The sequence below is a fragment of the Heptranchias perlo genome, chromosome 22, assembly GCF_035084215.1.
Source record: "Heptranchias perlo isolate sHepPer1 chromosome 22, sHepPer1.hap1, whole genome shotgun sequence".
NCBI classification, from domain to species: Eukaryota; Metazoa; Chordata; class Chondrichthyes; order Hexanchiformes; family Hexanchidae; genus Heptranchias; species Heptranchias perlo.
Window position 1 is genome coordinate 47,924,851 of NC_090346.1, and position 21,490 is coordinate 47,946,340.

At 45.7% G+C, this 21,490-nt stretch overlaps 1 protein-coding gene across 2 annotated transcripts in view; it reads right to left on the minus strand.

The window, feature by feature from the left end:
• Window positions 1-21,490, minus strand: part of cyth3a (cytohesin 3a) — a 71,224-nt gene that overhangs the window by 34,000 nt on the left and 15,734 nt on the right. Inside the window, exons 1-2 of one of the 2 annotated variants that reach the window (XM_068003513.1) lie at window positions 17,375-17,476; window positions 1,767-1,849 (exon numbers count right to left, since the gene is read on the minus strand). In XM_068003513.1, coding sequence (XP_067859614.1) covers window positions 1,767-1,781 — 15 coding nt within the window. In that variant the 5' untranslated portion in view covers window positions 1,782-1,849; window positions 17,375-17,476. Of the gene's footprint in view, window positions 1-1,766; window positions 1,850-17,374; window positions 17,477-21,490 lie in introns of those variants that run through there. The other variant, XM_068003512.1, reaches the window with a different exon arrangement.

Sequence of the window (21,490 nt, forward strand, 5' to 3'; positions counted from 1 at the left end):
GGCACCGATCAGCCTTGACCTCACTGAATGGCGGAGCAGGCTGGAGGGGCTGAGTCCCTACGTACACCATCCGCCCCAAGGTGCCTTCCAAGTCACACTCTGTCCTGACTTGGACATATATCGCCTTTCCTTCATCGTCACTGGGTGAAAATCCTGGAATTCCCTATCCTGAGTCGCAGTGGGAGCACCTTCACCACATGGTTCACCATCACACCCTCGGGGCAACCGGGAATGGCCGACAAACGAGGCCCTTGCTGGCATCACCCACGTTCAGAGAACGATTTTATCTTAAAAACACCAACATGGGTCCAGGATCCTGAGTTATGATTTGGATTACATTTGCCTGCGCATGTTTTGCAGACAGCATGCAAAAAATAACAGGATTTGCAGACAGTTGAAAAATGCAAATACCAAGCACACAGCAGACCTAAAAATGTTGCTGCTGTCACTTTAAATAAAATATAGTCATCTGCAAATACACTTAAGTATCGATAGTGCAGAGATAGAGAGTGTGTAAACACATTTTCAATTATGCCACGGTTTTAGATATGGATTTGTTCAGAGCTTAAGTCAATTTCAATGCAGATGTGCATTTATTCAGATAGCAGACCAAAACGAAGATTAGAATCTGTGTCACAAAGTCCTCCCGAAAGTCACATTTTAAACCATTTTCCTGGCTCACAGCAGAAATTAGCTTAAATGCTACGGGAGATTGAATCAAGTTTGAGTCAATATCCCCAAATTCAATTTGATCTTGATGTAAACCGGCCCCAAGATAACAGACGTGTAGCCACACAATGTGTAATCAAGTAAAAATATATGTGCACAAGACATCAGGTCTCATTACAACAACATCTTCCATTTATATCTCGCCTTTAACATCGTAAAACGGCCCAAGGCCCTTCACAGGAACCTTATCAGACAAAAATTGCCACCGAGCCAAAGGAGGAGACATTAGGACAGGTGGCCAAAGGTTGGTCAAAGAGGTAGGTTTTAAGCAGCATCTTAACATAGGAACAGGAGGAGGCCATTCAGCCCCTCGAGCCTGTTCCGCCATTCAATGAGTTCATGGCTGATCTGTATCCTAACTCCATCCACCCGCTTTGGCTCCACATCCCTTAATACCCTTGGCGAGCAAAAATCTATCGAACTCAGATTTAAAATTATTAATTGAGCATCTACTGCTTTTTGTGGGAGTGTTCCACACTTCTACCACCCTTTGTGTGAAGAAGTGTTTCCTAACTTCTCTCCTGAATGGCCTGGCTCTGATTTTAAGGTTACGTCCCCTTGTTCTAGACTCCCCCACCAGTGGTAAAAGTTTCTCCCCATCTACCCTATCAATTCCTTTCAAAATCCTAAAAACCTCAATCAAATCACCCCTTAACCATATACATTCCAGGGAATACAAGTCTAGTTTATGTAATCTCTCCTCATAATCTAACCCTCGGAGCCCTGGTAACATTCTGGTGAATCTGCACTGCACTCCTTCCAAGGCCATTATATCCTTTCTGAGGTGCGGTGCCCAGAACTGTACACCTGTAAAAGGAGGAGAGAGAGGTGAAGAGGCAAAGAGGTTTAGAGAGGGGATTCCAGAGATTGGGGCCTAGGCGGCTGTAGGCAGGGCCGCCGACAGTGGGACGAAGGTAAGTGGGGGGGGGGGAATGCGCAAGAGGCCAGAGCTGGAGGAGCGCAGAGCTCCCGCAGGGTTGTAGAGCTGGAGGAGGGTCACAGAGATTAAACTATGTTCAGAAGCCAAGCCAACCCACCTCAATGTCAGCCATCAGTTCCTTTTTCCTTCGTCTAATGTTTTCCAGCTCTTCTCTCTCTTCAAAGGAGATCTCGGTTGGCACTGTAAAAGGACACAGTTCAGAGGAGATTTTGAACCTTTCAATTTAGTGTAACTTAAAGAACGCAAGTGGCAGGTTACAATTTGAAAAGGTATGCACCAAAGCATTGTAAGTAAATATACCTGCGTGAAAGAAACACCCTGCAATTATCTGTAGCTAGGTTTACCCAGTCATCCAATTCGAGTGAAATTTGCCGACAACTCCACGAAATCTCAAACTCGCACGTTTTTTTTAAAAATTAAGTTCTACAATTTTTAATCTCCTGCTGCAAGAAGTACGAAAAAAGATGAAAATTGTATCCAAAGGCAACCAATTCTCATTATACGGTCAATATGCTGACAAGGATTATTTCTCCAAGTACTTTGCCAAATTACATGGCACCAGGTTCTAAACAAAAGAGTGATGTTGACAACCAGAAACTAAACAGCTTTAGATTTTGCAACAGGCGTATATACTACAGTACAGCAGAGCCATGGGTCTGTGATCCAATACTTTTAGCAGTTCTTCACTAATTTCTTTCAGTGGGTTTGTCGAGTATAAACACAGTCACCCCTGTGAAATTCTGTCCTGTACATCAGAGAAAACTACGGCTGCAACTCTTGGAGCGCAGTTTGTTCAACTCTTCTTGTCATTACTACAGCTTTCCTCTTCATTTCACTTACTCTGTACCTGAGCAGCAGCAAAGATGCAGTTAAAACTCAGATTAACAGCTGCTGAAAAGGCAAATCCAATAACCACCATCACACACGCAGCCACTAGGACAGGAGGGAGGGAGGGAGGGAGGGAGAAGCCCGTTAGTGGTCCTGTTCCACTTGTTATAGTCAAAAACTCTGATGGGTTCTGCTGCTCTTCCTGACCGCCTGTTAGTTGTAGGTCTTTCTGATGCAGCCCTGGCGTTACAGCAAAATGAGGCAGCAGTGTTTAGCATCAATCCCAGCACGCTGCAGCGGTACAAATCGATGTCATTTCTATGATAAAAGACACTCCTTCCAATTTACTGCCATAACAAAACAAAATTAGTGGTGCTAATATTCACTCACTCATCAGTGCTGTCTGGGTCAAAGCAACGTATCTTTAGGGATTAAATCAGTCGATAAGATATACCAGAAAAGCACACATTCAGGTCACAAGAGATCCAGCTGAATAGGTGATGTTTTGGCAGTGCCCTCTGAGGCTAGCCCTCTGTCTCATTTCAAACTGCATTGAGATGCCGTTCCTTTTACTGGACCAGTCAACAGTTTTACTATAAACACAGACTCGGCCATCATACACAGACTGTGCACTGACAAACCTCTATCAGGAAACCACATATTTCCAACAATCATCTTACCAGTGTCCCAGGGATAGCTATAGACTGGTCTTCAACACTGCATTTTTAGCACTCGCAGGGTTTAATCCTTCCTGCAGGAGATTACAGCGTGAAGGCGAGCAGCGTCGGTAATCGTGAGGGTGTGAATGTAAAACATTCAAGCCTGCGGTTGTGAACGAACTAGACTCTTACCTTTGCGCGTTCAACGTTAAAAGTCACCCTAAAGTTGACCCGGTGCGAGCTGGCCGGAGCTACACAGCTCAGCAGCTGCCGGTACAGCAGGTTCTATTGTTCAACAGCCCACGCTGGCTGATTGTATGAACTCTGAGGAGACTGTTTAAGATACACCCACGTTACAGTGATCCTGCAAGCGCAAAGTTAATTCCGTTGATCAAGACATGTCTTAAATACCAAATAATCTGCATCAGACTGCAAGAGAGTCTGGAGACAAAAGCAGACATGTGTCCTAGCACGCAGCAGTCTACAAGGGAGTAGTTGCTGTTTTAAACAAAGGTCCAATTCAGCCAAGGTATTGTTAAAGGGTTGGATGTACACCCGACAGTGCCGAATGAAGCCGTAACAGTCCAAAGTGGGGTTTTTTTTTAAAAGAAGAGTTTGTGCTCCACGGGAAGGGAAAGGAGAGAGGAGAGAAAACACTCTCACCCCAAAATCCACAAACGTTCACTAGCAGCGAAGGGCCAACTGGGCAGCAATCAGGAGGAGGGGGGGGGGGGTTTCGCCAGCTAAAAGCTCTCCCCCCGCCCCCTACAATCCTCCCTAGCCTAGAGGACAATGAAGCTAACTGTACTGCCTGCGCTGCCGATCAGGACAAACTGTCCAGTCCACATCCCGTTGGAGAGAAAACAGAACACAGCAAATAATTTTTTTTTAAAACAAAATGAATTACAGCCCAAGTAGATGGAACACAGTTGCAGTAAATCACAGTCGAGGTCACAAAACATTAATGTAACCACAAGTGCACTCAGGCTGCTGGTAATTGCATTGATTTCCTTGTGCTGAGCAATTTTGGGTGGGATGGGGAAGGTGGAATTAAAAGGGAAGAGATCACAACAATCACACACACACCGAGTAACAAGAACAGAACCATTAATCAATATGTGCTACTCTAATCCACAATGCAATGTTTGCAGAACAGTGTTTGCAACTTTATTTAAATAGGGCATTGTAATCTAAAAGCCAAAATATGTGGAATGTTAAGTGATCGAAGAGTTTCTTCCCTGGGATGTGGGTACATTTCACTTGAGACTTAGAAGCTCTTTATTTAGACTAGATATAATCTGGGTACACAAGTTCACGTACAGTGTGATCTCCTCTACTGGCCTGTATTGCATCCTGCACTCTCTTCTCCCTCCCTCCCTCCCACCTCATCCCAAACCAATCCATTCTCCCTCCCTCCTCATCCCAAACCAATCCATTCTCCCTCCCTCCCTCCTCATCCCAAACCAATCCATTCTCCCTCCCTCCCACCTCATCCCAAACCAATCCATTCTCCCTCCCTCCTCATCCCAAACCAATCCATTCTCCCTCCCTCCCTCCTCATCCCAAACCAATCCATTCTCCCTCCCTCCCTCCTCATCCCAAACCAATCCATTCTCCCTCCCTCCCACCTCATCCCAAACCAATCCATTCTCCCTCCCTCCTCATCCCAAACCAATCCATTCTCCCTCCCTCCCTCATCCCAAACCAATCCATTCTCCCTCCCTCCCTCATCCCAAACCAATCCATTCTCCCTCCCTCCCTCATCCCAAACCATTCTCCCTCCCTCCCACCTCATCCCAAACCATTCTCCCTCCCTCATCTCAAACCAATCCATTCTCCCTCCCTCCCTCATCCCAAACCAATCCATTCTCCCTCCCTCCCTCATCCCAAACCAATCCATTCTCCCTCCCTCCCTCATCTCAAACCAATCCATTCTCCCTCCCTCCCTCATCCCAAACCAATCCATTCTCCCTCCCTCATCTCAAACCAATCCATTCTCCCTCCCTCCCTCCTCATCCCAAACCATTCTCTCCCTTTGGCTACATGAGTGAGTCAAAGACTCGAGGGGATTTCAAAAATCAATCATAGTTCTACAAAAATGGCCGATTGGAGCAATGCTTTCATGGGATGACAACAGAGCATCAATTTTTCATCACGGTGTAACGCCCGGCACTGGGGCCTGTAGACCAAACATCTGTTTATAACTCTGAACTCTACTTGACCCAGTATCAAGGGGAGAAAGCATTTAATTCCTGTGCCACAGCAAACTGAACCCACCCTTCACTTTGTTTCACTGCGTGTTCTAGACATTTCTGATTTCGCAATAAAATTAACCTTTTGTTTACGAGTACTTTAGTGTATTTAATAAAGTAACAACGAAAAGAAAGAAAGGGAGAAAGAGAAAAAAAGAGCAAAAGAGAACGAACTTGTATTATACTGCGCCTTTCATGACCTCAGGACGTCCCAAAGTGCTTTACAGCCAATGAAGTAATTTAGTAATTTAGGATAGGGCTATACTATCATATTCTGGATTCTCCATGAGGAAAATAAAACTATGATTTGGCAGGGTGGGGATATTAGACTTCTGTCATCACCCATATTTTGAATTATTCCCAGCCTGATTCCTGGATAAGGCACCAGCATTTCCAGGATGTCTGCACTTAGTCATGAAGACATTGTGGCAATTAACATGTTGCTGGGGCCACAGCACTGCCCAGCCCCAGTATCCTGGTTATTAAATTGTGCAACACAGCTGAACAGCATCAACTTGCATTGATATAGCACCTTTAACGTCCCAAGGCATTTCACAGGAGCGATTATCAGACAGAAATTTGACACCGAGCCACATAAGGAGATATTAGGACAGGTGACAAAAAACTTGGTTAAAGAGGTAGGTTTTAAGGAGCGTCTTAAAGGAGGACAGAGAGGTCAAGAGGCGGAGAGGTTTAAGGAGGGAATTCCAGAGTTTAGGACCTAGACAGCTGAACGCACGGCCGCCAATGGTGGGGTGAAGGAAATCAGGGATGCGCAAGAGGCCAGAGTTGGAGGAACGCAGAGATCTCAGAGGGTTGAAGGGCTGGAGGAGGTTACAGTGATAGGGAGGGACGAGACCATGGAGGGATTTGAACACAAGGATGAGAATTTTGAAATCGAGGCGTTGCTGGACCGGGAATTAATGTAGGTCAGCGAGCACAGGGGAGATAGTCAAACGTTGGACCATCCATTGATCTTGTGGTGTTTATTGCTTAACTTGGGCAAGCAATTTTCTCCTTTTCTGTCATGAAGGTGCCGACTCCTTGCTGGAGTCCGCTGCCAGACACAGTCCAGGGCCCATCCTTCATGAGCGAGCCTGTGCAGCTTGAGTCGGCAAGCTATTTGGTCATGGGAGGCACAGCAGCCGAGCTAGATTCACACGGCCAACGCAACTCATTGGATAATGATCAGCAGGGTCCCGGGGGCGGTAAGGCCAATCGCAGCACCTCTAACACTTCACCGTCCACTTCCAGCCAATCAGCACAGAGAATTACATTGACTGTACAGCACATAAACAGGCCATTCGGCCCAATTGGTCCATGCCAGTGTTTATGCTCCACACGAGCCTCCTCCCATCCCTCTTCATCTCACCCTATCAGTATATCCTTCTGTTCCTTTCTCCCTCATCTGTTTATTTAGCTTCCCCTTAAATGCATCTTTGCCTCAACTACTCCTTGTGGTAGCGAGTTCCATGGTCCTACAACTCTCTGGGTAAAGAAGTTTCTCCTGAATTCCTGATTGGATTTATTAGTGACTATCTTATATTGATAACCTTTAGTTTTGGTCTCCCCACAAGTGTAAACATTTTCACTATGTGTACCCTATCAAACCCTTTCATAATCTTAAAGAGCCCTACGGGGTACGGTAGCATAGTGGTTATGTTACTGGACTAGTAATCCAAGAAGCCTGGACTAATGATCCAGAGTCATGAGTTCAAATCCCGCAAGGCAGCTGGGGAATTTAAATTCAATGAATTAAATAATTAGTACCAGTAATGGTGGCCATGAAACTACCGGATTGTCGTAAAAACCCATCTGGTTCACTAATGCCCTTTAGGGAAGGAAACCTGCCGTCCTTACCCGGTCTGGCCTATATGTGACTCCAGGCCCACAGCAAAGTGGTGGATTCTTAATCGCCCTCTGAAACGGCCTAGCAAGCCACTCAGTTGTAAAATCTCACTACAAAAAAAGTCAGCAGAATAAAACCAGACGGACCACACGACAAAGGCAAACCAAGCCCAGTCGAACCGACAAAGTCCTCCTCACTAACATCTGGGGACTTGTACCAAAATTGGGAGAGCTGTCCACAGACTAGTCAAGCAACAGCCCGACATAGCCATACTCACAGAATCATACCTTTCAGCCAATGTCCCAGATTCTGCCATCACCATCCCTGGGTATGTCCTGTCCCACCAGAGGTGGTGGTACAGTGATATACAGTCAGGAGTGGCCCTTGGAGTCCTCAACATTGACTCCAGACCCCATGAAATCTCACAGCATCAAGTCAAACACGGAAACCTTCTGCTGATTACCACCTACCGCCCTCCCTCAGCTAATGAATCAGTCCTCCTCCACTTGGAGGAAGCACTGAGGGTAGCACAGGCACAGAATGTACTCTGGGTGGGGGACTTCAATGTCCATCACCAAGAGTGGCTCGGTAGCACCACTACTGACCGAGTCCTGAAGGACATAGCTGCCAGACTGGGCCTGCGGCAGGTGGTGAGCGAACCAACACAAGGGAAAAACCTACTTGGCCTTGTCCTCACCAATCTACCTGTCGCAGACGCATCTGTCCATGACGGTATTGGTAGGAGTGACCATTGCACTGTCCTCGTGGAGACGAAGTCCCGTCTTCACACTGAGGACACCATCCAACGTGTTGTGTGGCACTACCACCGTGCTAAATGGGATAGATTCAGAACAGATCTAGCAGCTCAAAACTGGGCATTCATGAGGCACTGTGGGCCATCAGCAGCAGCAGAATTGTATTCCAGCACAATCTGTAACCTCATGGCCCGGCATATTCCTCACTCTACCATTACCAACAAGCCAGGGGATCAACCCTGGTTCAATGAGGAGTGTAGAAGAGCATGCCAGGAGCAGCACCGGGCGTACCTAAAAATGAGGTGCCAACCTGGTGAAGCTACAACTCAGGACTACATGCGTGCTAAACAACGGAAGCAACATGCTATAGGCAGAGCCAAGCGATTCCACAACCAACGGATCAGATCAAAGCTCTGCAGTCGTGAATGGTGGTGGACAATTAAACAACTAACGGGAGGAGGAGGCTCTGTAAACATCCCCATCCTCAATGATGGCGGAGTCCAGCACATGAGTGCAAAAGACAAGGCTGAAGCGTTTGCAACCATCTTCAGCCAAAAGTGCCGAGTGGATAATCCATCTCGGCCTCCTCCCGATATCCCCACCATCACAGAAGCCAGTCTTCAGCCAATTCGATTCATTCCACGTGATACCAAGAAACGGCTGAGTGCACTGGATACAGCAAAGGCTATGGGCCCCGACAACATCCCAGCTGTAGTGCTGAAGACTTGTGCTCCAGAACTAGCCACTCCTCCAGCCAAGCTGTTCCAGTACAGCTACAACACTGGCATCCACCCGACAATGTGGAAAATTGCCCAGTTATGTCCTGTCCACAAAAAGGACATATCCAATCCGGCCAATTACCGACCCATCAGTCTACTCTCAATCATCAGCAAAGTGATGGAAGGTGTCGTCGACAGTGCTATCAAGCGGCACTTACTCACCAATAACCTGCTCACCGATGCTCAGTTTGGGTTCCGCCAGGGCCACTCGGCTCCAGACCTCATTACAGCCTTGGTCCAAACATGGACAAAAGAGCTGAATTCCAGAGGTGAGGTGAGAGTGACTGCCCTTGACATCAAGGCAGCATTTGACCGAGTGTGGCACCAAGGAACCCTAGTAAAATTGAAGTCAATGGGAATCAGGGGGAAAACTCTCCAGTGGCTGGAGTCATACCTAGAACAAAGGAAGATGGTAGTGGTTGTTGGAGGCCAATCATCTCAGCCCCAGGACATTGCTGCAGGAGTTCCTCAAGGCAGTGTCCTAGACCCAACCATCTTCAGCTGCTTCATCAATGACCTTCCCTCCATCATAAGGTCAGAAATGGGGATGTTCGCTGATGATTGCACAGTGTTCAGTTCCATTCGCAACCCCTCAGATAATGAAGCAGTCTGTGCCCACATGCAGCAAGACCTGGACAACATCCAGGCTTGGGCTCATAAGTGGTAAGTAACATTCGCGCCAGACAAGTGCCAGGCAATGACTATCTCCAACAAGAGAGAGTCTAACCACCTCCCCTTGACATTCAATGGCATTACCATCGCTGAATCCCCCACCATCAACATCCTGGGGGTCACCATTGACCAGAAACTTAACTGGACCAGCCATATAAATACTGTGGCTACAAGAGCAGGTCAGAGGTTGGGTATTCTGCGGCGAGTGACTCACCTCCTGACTCCCCAAAGCCTTTCCACCATCTACAAGGCAGGAGTGTGATGGAATACTCTCCACTTGCCTGGATGAGTGCAGCTCCAACAACACTCAAGAAGCTAGACATTATCCGGGACAAAGCAGCCCACTTGATTGGCATCCCGTCCACCACCCTAAACATTCACTCCCTTCACCACCAGCGCACCGTGACCGCAGAGTGTACCATCCACAGAATGCACCGCAGCAACTCGCCAAGGCTTCTTCGACAGCACCTCCCAAACCCACTATCTCTACCACCTAGAAGGACAAGGGCAGCAGGCACATGGGAACACCACCACCTGCACGTTCCCCTCCAAGTCACACACCATCCCGACTTGGAAATATATCGCCGTTCCTTCATTGTCACTGGGTCAAAATCCTGGAACTCCTTTCCTAACAGCACTGTGGGAGAACCTTCACCACACGGACTGCAGCGGTTCAAGAAAGCGGCTCACCACCACCTTCTCAAGGGCAATTAGGGATGGGCAATAAATGCTGGCCTCGCCAGCCACGCCCACATCCCATGAACGAATTTTTTAAAAAGTCACCCCTCAGCATTCTTTTTTTTCCCAGAGAAAAGAGCTCCAGCTTGTTCAATCTTTCCTAATAATTATAACCTCCCAGTTCTGGAGAAACGGCCCCCAATCCAGGAGAGTGGTTCTAGGTTTACATCGAAACCCTTACAATATGTTAATGAGGGGCCAACACCTGTTGAGGGCCCCCCCGCCCCGCTATAAAACTTTCTCCCGATGACTGGGCAGGGCACCAGGCTTTCTCCAGCAGCCCCTGCGGCCACCAACAAACGGAAAATTTAATAAAAACAAACCCTCTCTGGAGCTTTAAATAGTAGATTTTTTTCCCCCCACAAGTTGCAGGTGTGTCACATTAAACACAAGTGCAAGGGAAACGTTTCAAACAAGATAACAGATGGCATCGTTAGCAGCCAACATACGGAACAAATAAATCATAAAGCCGGGACAGGTACAAGTGGATACGATTACACTGGCGGCCATGTAATCATTGACCAGCTCCACAGGGAAACGATGCCTTAAGCAAGTGGAGAGGGGAAGGGTCACAACCTGCCCGACCCCTGTCGAGCGGGGAATGGAACATAAGCACGGCAACATCCACTTCCCCCGGCGGTGGGACGTGGAGGGGCGACTGTTACTCGTATCAAGTATCAGCCAACTCTCAGGCTCACCCCATTCCGTAAAAATCAAAAAAAGACTTGCATTTATATAGCGCCTTTCACAGCCTCGGGATGTCCCAAAGCGTTTCACAGCCAATGAAGTAGTTTTGAAGTGTAGTCACTGTTGTAATGTAGGAAACGCGGCAGCCAATTTGCGCACAGCAAGATCCCACAAACAGCAATGTGATAAATGACCAGATAATTTTTTTTTAAAAAAAGGTGATGTTGGTTTAGAGATAAATATTGGCCAGGACACCGGGGAGAACTCCCCTGTTCTTCTTCCGTGGGTTCTTATACGTCCACCTGAGGGGGCAGACGGGGCCTTGGCTTAACGTCTCATCGGAAAGACGGCACCTCCGACAGTGCGGAGCTCCCTCAGTACCGGCACTTGTAAACAATTTTACAACACCAAGTTATAGTCCAGCAATTTTATTTTAAATTCACAAGCTTTCGGAGACTTCCTCCTTCCTCAGGTAAATGTTCAGGATGCGTAGGCTTCAAGGAGATCCTGAACATTTACCTGAGGAAGGAGGAAGTCTCCGAAAGCTTGTGAATTTAAAATAAAATTGCTGGACTATAACTTGGTGTTGTAAAATTGTTTACAATTGTCAACCCCAGTCCATCACCGGCATCTCCACATCATGAGTACCGGCACTGCGAGTGTCAGCCTGGATTTTGTGCTCACGTACCTGGAGTGGGACTTGAACCCACGACCTTCTGTCTCAGAGGCGAGAGAGAGAGCCCACTGAGCCACGGCTGACACAGCTATCACTGGCACCGTGATGCTTCTATTGTATTGTACTCTACTCCCATTTAAAAAAGACAAAGCACAGAATTCGTTCCCGCCTCCTTTTCTTTCCCCCCATCTCTACATCATTCCTCAGCCAAAAGACCATCAATGAGTTCAGTAGCCAAGAACCACAGAGGTAGGTTTTTATCCCACCCTCCTCCTCCCTGGGGTGGATGGGAGGGGAAGGGGCGGGGGGCGTGAAGGGTTTTGACAGAGTAAATAAGGAGGGTCTATTTAAGATTAAAGATAATTGGGAAAAAGAACCAGAGGGGAGGTGAGGAGAATTTTTTTTAACGCAGCGAGTTGTTATGATCTGGAATGCGCTGCCTGAAAGGGCGGTGGAAGCAGATTCAATAATAACTTTCAAATCGGATAAATACTTGAAGAGGAAAATTTTGCAGGGCAATGGGGAAAGAGCGGGGGTGGTGGGGGAAGAGGGAGGGGTTGGGACTAATTGGATAGTTCTTTCAAAGAGCCGGCACAGGCACGACGGGCCGAATGGCCTCCTCCTGTGTTGAAGGATTCTATGAGTTGTGAGTGGGAAGGCTCCTGGCCTCAGATCACAATCAAAAACAACCCTTCTGGGAATTGTCCGAGGCGAACTCGTGAGTTATCACCGCACGGCACAGGGTATAACGGATTCTTCTGGAGATCCTTCACGTTGGATCTCCTGCTGTCACAGCCCCTGCCAGAATGGCATAAAGTCGCTCTCAGCTAGTTCTTGTCACGTTGAGTGGAGATCTGCATCCCTCCCTGTTCTGGATGTGAATGACGGTGTGGTCCCGACTGTAAATTTACAAAGTTCCCCGCTGGCTGGGACTCAAATCCCAGACATTTTAAGTCAGTGTCCTTGATAACGGCATTGGGTCAGCAGGCAGGGCAGAATTGGAAAAGGATGCAGATCTTGCATCTGTACACAATTTAATGAGGCATCACGCTGTGTCTGTAAAGCAACAAAAAAAAAGGAAGAAAATAGGGTTTGCCAAACACCTCATTAAAATAGCCCCTGTTTCCAGGACATGTTGCCCCACTGCGCTACTTCAGAAACAAAACCTCTCCAACAAGCTCCCCTCAGCCGTTCGACGAGAACCTTCATTATCCCTGCAGCGGAGTCAAAAGCTACTTCTGGCACCTTCCATTTAACTATTTTGTGGATGAGGGGGCGGTAAGGGGGCACCGACAGTGCCTCAGCAAGAGTCAAAAAATAAAACGTCATTTGAAAAGAAACTTTACAAACAAGTGCCAGCCACCATCGGCGATCCTAATCCACCAGCTTCAAACGACTGGACAATAAACAGAAAAGAAATAATCATTTCCTGATTCTTTTTTAAATGTCAGCTGCACAAATACAAAACGCTTGCAATACAGAAACTATTTCATTCAGCAGTTCACTCACTTTATTATCCTACATCACAACAGTGACTACACTTCAAAAAAGTACTTCAATGGTTGTAAAGTGCTTTGGGATGTCCTGAGTATGGACACAGGTTACTACCCTCACAAAGAGAAAACGAGGCACGGCATTGGCATTGTCGCTTCCTGAACAAAGTAAAATCAGAGGTAAGGTGTTTTCTGAGATGGACGCAGATCTTTGGGATAATGACGAAGGCTTTACCTTTCTAATAGAATTTCTGGATCAAATCTACAAGAGAATCCCCAATTGATACACGCCACCTGAATACAATTAACACTAACTGATATAAATCATATCGATACAATTAAAACTAAGGTCTTGAAAAGCACTATATTCACTCACACTCACACTCACTCGCTTTACTCGGGGAAACATCTTCCAGATCCAGGCTACAAACGACGTCACACTTTGGATACATCAAAAAGAAAAACTGGAAATGCAACTCACTCCAAACACGCAAACTTACACTTTCAGTATTCAAAGTAACATATTCCCGGACAGATTGCAACCACCACTCACTCTACTTGTAATTTTAGAAAGGGGTCATCTCAAAATCCCAAACATTTTCACAGACCCATCACTTTCTGTGAACAGGTGTTCTAATTTTCTTTTCCTCTTTTTCTAGTTTGCAATAAAAATTAAGGTTGCCGTGCTGCAGTATTAAAAAAAAACTAAACACAGCTTCCGACACACTCTAGCACACGGAAATTCAAAGAACAGTGACTAGCCTGTCTATACCAAACAACAACAACTTGCATTTATATAGCACCTTTAACTTAACAAGTATTCTATACCTTTTAAGGATTACCTTCTGATTAAAATAATTGCTATAAAAAGTTTATTTGAAGAAAAATATCCCCGTGGAGTTTTCAATGCTCACTAACAGTACAGTAAAACCACCCATTAAAACAAGAAACTGTTCAACACATCAAAATATCAAGAGTTCAGTGACACTCAGATGGATTTTTCAACATTCAGAAAGTTAATGATCAACGTTGGAGAGGGTGCCAGAGCAGATTTAATAGAATGGTACCAGGGATGAGGGACTTCAGTCACGTGGAGAGACTGGAGAAGCCGGGATTGTTCTCCTTAGAGCAGAGAAGGTTAAGGGGAGATTTAATAGAGGCGTTCAAAATCTTGAAGAGTTTTGATAGTTTCTCCTTATTCACTCTTTTTCCACTGGCGGGAGGGTCAGTAACCAGAGGACACAAATTTAAGATAACTGGCAAAAGAACCAGAGGGGAGATGAGGAGAAATTTTTTTAAACAGCAAGTTGATATGATCTGGAATGCTCTGCCTGAAAGGGTGGTGGAAGCAGATTCAATAATAATTGGATACATACTTGAAGGGAGAAAATTGCAGGGCTATGGGAAAGGGCAGGGGGAGTGGGACTAATTGGATAGATGTTTCAAAGAGCCGACACAGACATGATGGGCCAAATGGCCTCATTCTGTGTTGTAAGAGTCTATGATTCTATGAATACTACATTTAAATGAGCCACACAAAATTATACTGTAGATGAGAATCATCAATCAATAGGCATTATTACTTTCAACACTTAAATATTATGTACTTTTATTTTATTCAAAGTCTTTCTAACCTGCATGCAGTTTCCTTATATTAATGGGTCCCATTAAAAACACAGTCACAACACCTTAGGGCATTTATACTACACACTGTTGACCTATCACTGCAGAATATATACATAACATTACACTTCATAACCCAATTTTGGTACGCAAAATGTTAAATCTATAGAGTACATGTAATTTTAAAGCCATTTCATCTGTTTGCCATACTGCGCAATGTGATTGAGATATGAGCAATTACAGCTCCTGCACATTGAACAGTTTGAAGATAGCCCCCTTACACAGCAGACACTTTCTGATCAAAGCGACTTGCATTTATGTAGCTAGCACCTGGAACACTGTACACATCCCAAAGCACGTCACAGAGGAGACATGGACCAGTAGAAGGGCAGTTCGGAGAGATGTCCAGTAGGAGGCCTGTAGGGCAAGGCAAAACCATGGAAGGGTTTATGGAATGAGGATGAAGATTTTGAACTCAACATGTTGGGGAGTGGGGGAGGACAGAGAGCCAGTGGAGGTCGGCGAGGACGTGGGTGATGGATGAGGATGAGTGCGGAGGCGTTTTAGACAGCTTGGAGTTTGTGTAGGCTGGAGCCGGATGGCAAGGAGGGTGTTGGAGAAGGTCAAGTCTGGAGACAAGAAAGGGAAATTCATGAAGACATAGTGATCAAAGACTTAAAGACAAAAAGGTTTCTGATTCAATCCCTGCCAGGCTATTTGTCCTGAATGGCACGGGGGACAGTACAAGAAGGAAAGAAGAAAGACTTGCATTTATATAGCGCTTTTCAACCAATGGCGTGCTTTTGAAGTGTAGTCACTGTTATAACATGGGAAGCACGTCAGTCAATTTGCGCACAGCAAGATCCCACAAACAGAAATATGATATTGACCAGATAATCTGTTTTAGTGACATTGGTTGAGGGATAAATATTGACCAGGACACCGGGGAAAACTCCCATGCCCTGCTTCGAAATAGTGCCATGGGATTTTTTACGTCTACCCGAGAGGGCAGATGGGGCCTTAGTTTAATGTCTTATCTGAAAGACGGCACCTCAGACAGTCCAGCACTCCCTCAGTACTGCACTGGGAGCATCAGCCTGGATTATGTACACAAGTCTCTGGGGGTTGAACCCATAGGAGGAGGAAAAAGAGAGAAAATTGTCTTCATAAGTATCCATCTTCTTTGTAATGTACAAACACTTGGAGCTATATTTTCAGTGAATATAATGCAAACGTTTATTAATGGACAAGTTAGCAACATTGAAATATAGTCCCGGCTCTTCTTCACTGTCCAGTGATTCCCTCTGGAAAAGACACGCGAGTGTGAGAGTATCAGCTGGGGCAAGGTTTGAGGACAGCAGTGATCCCCCCACCCTGCCACAGTCATACAGCCCACTGACACTCTGGCAAGGCTCACACGTGAAGAGTGGCCACTCGGGCCAAGTCGCAGAAGGCCACTGGCGTCTACAGAACTGGAACCTTAGCACAGCACCTGTGAGGGAGAGGAGAAAGGAAGGGGGCCGGGAGGTGGTGGGGGGGAACAAAAAATATCTGATGCTATAGCAAAATGCCTGCCACAACAACAACAATTTGCATTTATATAGTGCCTATAGTTACATGGATAGACTGGAGAAGCTGGGGTTGTTCTTCTTGGAACAGAGAAGGTTGAGAGGAGATTTGATAGAGGTGTTCAAAATCATGAAGGGTCTAGACAGAGTAGATAGAGAGAAACTGTTCCCATTGACAGAAGGGTCAAGAACCAGAGGACGTAGATTTAAAGGTGATTGACAAAAGAACCAAAGGCGACATGAGGAATACTTTTTTTTAAACACAGCGAGCGGTTAGGATCTGGAATGCACTGCCCGAGGGGGTGGTGGAGGCAGATTCAATCATGGCCTTCAAAAGGAAACTTGATAAGTACTTGTAAGGAAAAAATTTGTAGGGCTACGGGGAAAGGGCAGAGGAGTGGGACTAACTGGATTGCTCATGCAGAGGGCCGACACGGACTCAATGGGCCGAATGGCCTCCTTCCATGCTGTAACTGTAACCTTTCCATGATTCTATGATTCCAAGGCGCTTCACAGGGGCGACTATCAGACAAAATTTGACACCGAGCCACATAAGGAGATATTAGGACAGGTGACCAAAAGCTTGGTCAAAGAGGTAGGTTTTTAAGGAGCGACTTAAGGAAGGAGAGAGAGGTAGAGAGGTTTGGGGAGGGAATTCCAGAGCTTAGGACCTCGGCAGCTGAAGGCACGGCCGCCAATGGTGGAGCGAGGAAAATCAGGGATGCACAAGAGGCCAGAATAGGAGGAGCGCAGAGATCTGGGAGAGTTGTAGGGCTGGAGGAGGTTACAGAGATAGAGACAGATAGAAAGTCAAATTCAGATTGAAGGAAAGAAAAAACACAAGATTCATGGTTAAACATTCAAAACCAAGTTTATCCCTCTTCGTGGACTATTCCACATCCCAATCTGCATCCGCGGACCGCAACTTAAAAGACAGCGTGTTTATTTCAAGGCATTTAAGAATTGGTATAAGCACACGAAGTGAGATTCTGTATGTGTATACACAGCCATTTAAAAAGGTGCATTTTAAAAATGGAAAAAAAGGAATAAGTGTTCGATTTCTAAATCTGTGACCCACAGAATAGATATTAAAAAGAGAAACGTACAAAACACATTGTATCCCTACCCACACAGTTCAGGTTTAACACAGATTGGAGGAAGCTCTTTCAAAGCAGCACCAAAGCAGTCACAGTGGACCAGAATCTAAGGAGCTGACTGATCCTCAAGTTAGAGGCTCCATTGCTCTACGGTATTCGTGGGTCACGAGTACTTTATGAAAACTTGGCTCAGACGATGGAGTGGAAGGATGTTTCATGTAAACAGGAAATATGCGACTGCTCGCCTTGGCCACAGGCCACACTCATTCCGAAGGCTGAACTGTAAACGTTGAAGCCGAATTCCTGCTGAAACTACTATGGGCTTTAATACATGTCTTTCACCCACACACACTCACAGTTATCTCCCCCACTGATGTAAAAAAATTTAAATATTCCCAACTACATCAAGACACTTAGTGGGAGAGTCCAGAACAAGGGGGCATAATCTTAAAATTAGAGCTGGGCCGTTCAGGGGTGATGTCGGGAAGCACTTCTTCACACAAAGGGGAGTGGGAATCTGGAACTCTCTCCCCCAAAAACGATGTTGAGGCTGGGGGTGAATTGAAAATTTCAAAACTGAGATGGATAGATTTTTGTTAGGCGAGGGTATTAAGGGTTAGGGAACCAAGGCGTGTAGATGGAGTTAAGATACAGATCAGCCGTGATCTCACTGAATGGCGGAACAGGCTCGAGGGGCTGAACGGCCTCCTCCTGTTCCTATATACACACACACATCAATCAAATAAGACTGCCCTAACCAAAGAGGATCCTCTGGGCGTTTTTTCAAAAGAAATCTCAAACCGAGGCCCTGTCTGCCCCCCTCTGGTGGACGTAAAAGATCCCACGGCCACCATTTGAAGAAGGGTGGGGGAGTTCTCCCCAGTGTCCTGGCCAATATTTATCCCTCAACCAACATCACTAAAAAAAAATTATCTGGTCATTATCACATTGCTCTTTGTGGGATCTTGCTGTGCGTAAATTGGTTGCCGCGTTTCCTACATGACAACAGTGACTACACTTCAAAAGAACTTCATTGGCTATAAAGCGCCTTGGGGCATCTTGAGGTCGTGAAAGGCGCTATATAAATGCAGGTCTTTCTTCTTTTCATATACATCGTCTTGCTGATGTGGCCAGCTCTGCTCAGAAGTTCTCAGATTCTGTGCCGAGTTAGACAGGACAGTAGCCCAATCATACCGTTGGCCTTTGTGTCCTGGAAAAGTGCGTACACAAGAAAAGTTCAGCAGAGATGGGAGTGGACGTGATCCTCTCTTCCTTCCACGCCCCCCCCTCCCTCCCTCCCCCCACCCCCAGAGAATAGCCTCTGTCTGTGCTCAAACATGAAGTACGACAAGGTTACTGGCGAGCAACCAGCACCCATTAAAACAGCACCTCAGCAAGAGGCAACGCCTTCATGTAATGTGATGACTGTGGCGGAAACTAGAAAACATTACAGATCTATAAACAGAACACCACTGCACATCAGCCTATCTCAGTGATGATCTCTTCCTGCGTTATGTCCCATCATGCACCCTCTGCACCGCCATCACCGACCCTCCCCTTTAACTCTCGCTCCCTTCACTCTGTCAGCCCTCAGCTCTCTGCCTTAATATCCCCCTCCCTGCCTTCTTCCCTCTCCTAGCCTCTACAATCCCCTCACCTTACTCAATATCAACTATGTCCATTTCTTACTTATTGTAAAACAACTGTAAATGCAAGTTATTGTTGTATTCTACTGACGATTTTTGTGATCATCATTGCATTTTAATTTTTCCAGGTGAACTTATTCAGAATGCAGCTATAAACTGCATCCAGTAAGGATGCAATTCCATGTTGATTCTAAGGTTATAAACACAACAAATATTTAGGCTTTGGAGGCTCCATTTCTGTCTAATTGCCCCTCTGGTACTCCATCTACAATCACTGGCCATGAATAACATAAGATAACAATAAAAAAAATTTATTAGACAGTTGTGCAAGAATCTGTTTCGAACCAGGTGAAGGATATCCAGATCACTGCTGCATCACACCAATTGCAACAAGAGTTACAGACAATTTGGAACATTTTTTTTTTAAAAGGATGCCAAATAGGAGAAAGTTGGTGCGTATGGGGAAATGGGGAACTTGTACAAAGCTTGGTTTCCAAAAAAACAACAACCTGGAGCAGCATTTTACAAACAGCGTGCTGACATACACCATAAATTCTCCCCCATCTCTCACACAACACACACGTGAATTAAGCCAGCTGCATTTTAAAAAAACATTTTAATAGCTTGTTATTCTTGGAAAGCCTTCAAACAAAACCCACGACACCCCGCCACTAATATTTAATGGACCAGTGTACTTGCGCAAGGCGGTACATCTGATCCATCTTTTGTTTCAGTGCCACAACAACATCAGCGCAATGTTTGACATTCTGTCAGTGCGCCTGACATAAAGCAGAGAGCTGGTGCAGAATAATAATAAAAAGAAGAAAAGAAAGTGCCAAAGCAGGAAATAAATGGGAATGTTAAAATTTTCCCATGGTTACAGGAAACCATTGCATAGCTCGTGTTGAAATGTTTCCAGTTGAAAACGCCAACAAAAATGCAAAAAGCTAGCGTTTCTTAAGGTCCATGTGAAATGGTTTACCACCTGCTTCACATGCACAGGACTCTGTTCTTTGGTGCCAGCTGTTTCTAATTGAAGCCCCCTTCTCGTCAAGTGAAGAAACTATTTTGAGTTTCTTTTAAAGAGCAAACATAACTGTGCCATGTGTTTGACTACCCAAGGCACTGAGAGAAACTCCAGATTACAGAATAATGCTGCACCTGTAAAAGGGCAGTGGCACAGGGCAGAGACTTTTTACTCTATAGTTCTGCTCCACATCTTGCCTCCTCATTCCAGCTCATTAAAGCTGCAGATACGAACAAAATAAATCAACATTTTGAAATGCAAATAAAGAAAAAAGAAAAAGACTTGTGCATTTATATAGTGCCTTTCACAACCACAGGACATCCCACAGCACTTTACGGCCAATAAAGTGCTTTTTGAAGTGTAGTCACTGTTGCAACGTAGGAAATGTGGGCAGCCAATTTGCGCACAGCAAGATCCCAGGCATGTCACAAGGGAAGAAGGTTAAAAAAAGAGGGGGGGGGGGAACAACAGGAGGGTTTGGGAGAAAATTTAGGTGCGGTAAGGTGACGTAAAAATTCACTCTCAGGATGTGGGCGCCACTGGCAAGGCCGGTATTTATTGCCCATCCCTAGTTGCCCCGAGAAGGTGGTGGTGAGCCGCCTTCTTCTTGAACCGATGCACGTAGCAGTTTGATGCAACCGAGTGGCTTTCCGAGTCACTTCAGAGGGTAACCATGTTGGTGAAGGCCAGGCTGGGCAATCATTACATAGAATTTACAGCACAGAAACAGGCCATTCGGCCCAATAGGTCCATGCCGGTATTTATGCTCCACACGAGCCTCCTCCCTCCCTCCCTACTTCATCTCACCCTATCAGCATATCCTTCTATTCCCTTCTCCCTCATGTGTTTATCCAGCTTCCCCTTAAATGCATCGACCCTCTCCATCATATACCCAACTGGAGTATTGGTTATGATAACAAAATCTTATGGAGTTTTTTTTTAAATACTCATCTAAACAAGGAGTGATGACAATAATGAGAGTTCGGGCAGAGGGCTCACCCCTGAAAGGTTAACCTGCCTTTTCTCTTGGAGATGCTGATGGGCTAGGCCGTGTAGTTGCAGCAATTTCTGTTTTTATTTGACATGATTTGGGAATTTGGACAAGGCTAAAGACCTTAAATCATGCAAGTGAAATGATCACTGGAACACCCGATGAAAACTATCCACACAGGTTGACTGAACTTTCCTCATATTAGGTGTAGCAAAATCATAAACATTTTCTATGTACATGCGTTAAAATTTCATTCCAAAACAAACAAATTAACAAAAGGAAATCTTCCCCCATTGTGAGGTCCACCAACTCCTACAGCTAGTTACTGGTCATCAATACTTGCTCTTTTAAACTAACTGCAACACTTCACTGAATCTTTAAAACTCTACTATGACAGTACACGACCCATCAATGGTCTGTAAGCATAGCCTGGGAAGAGAGGGTTGTCCTATGAGGAGAGGTTGAGTAGAATGGGCCAATA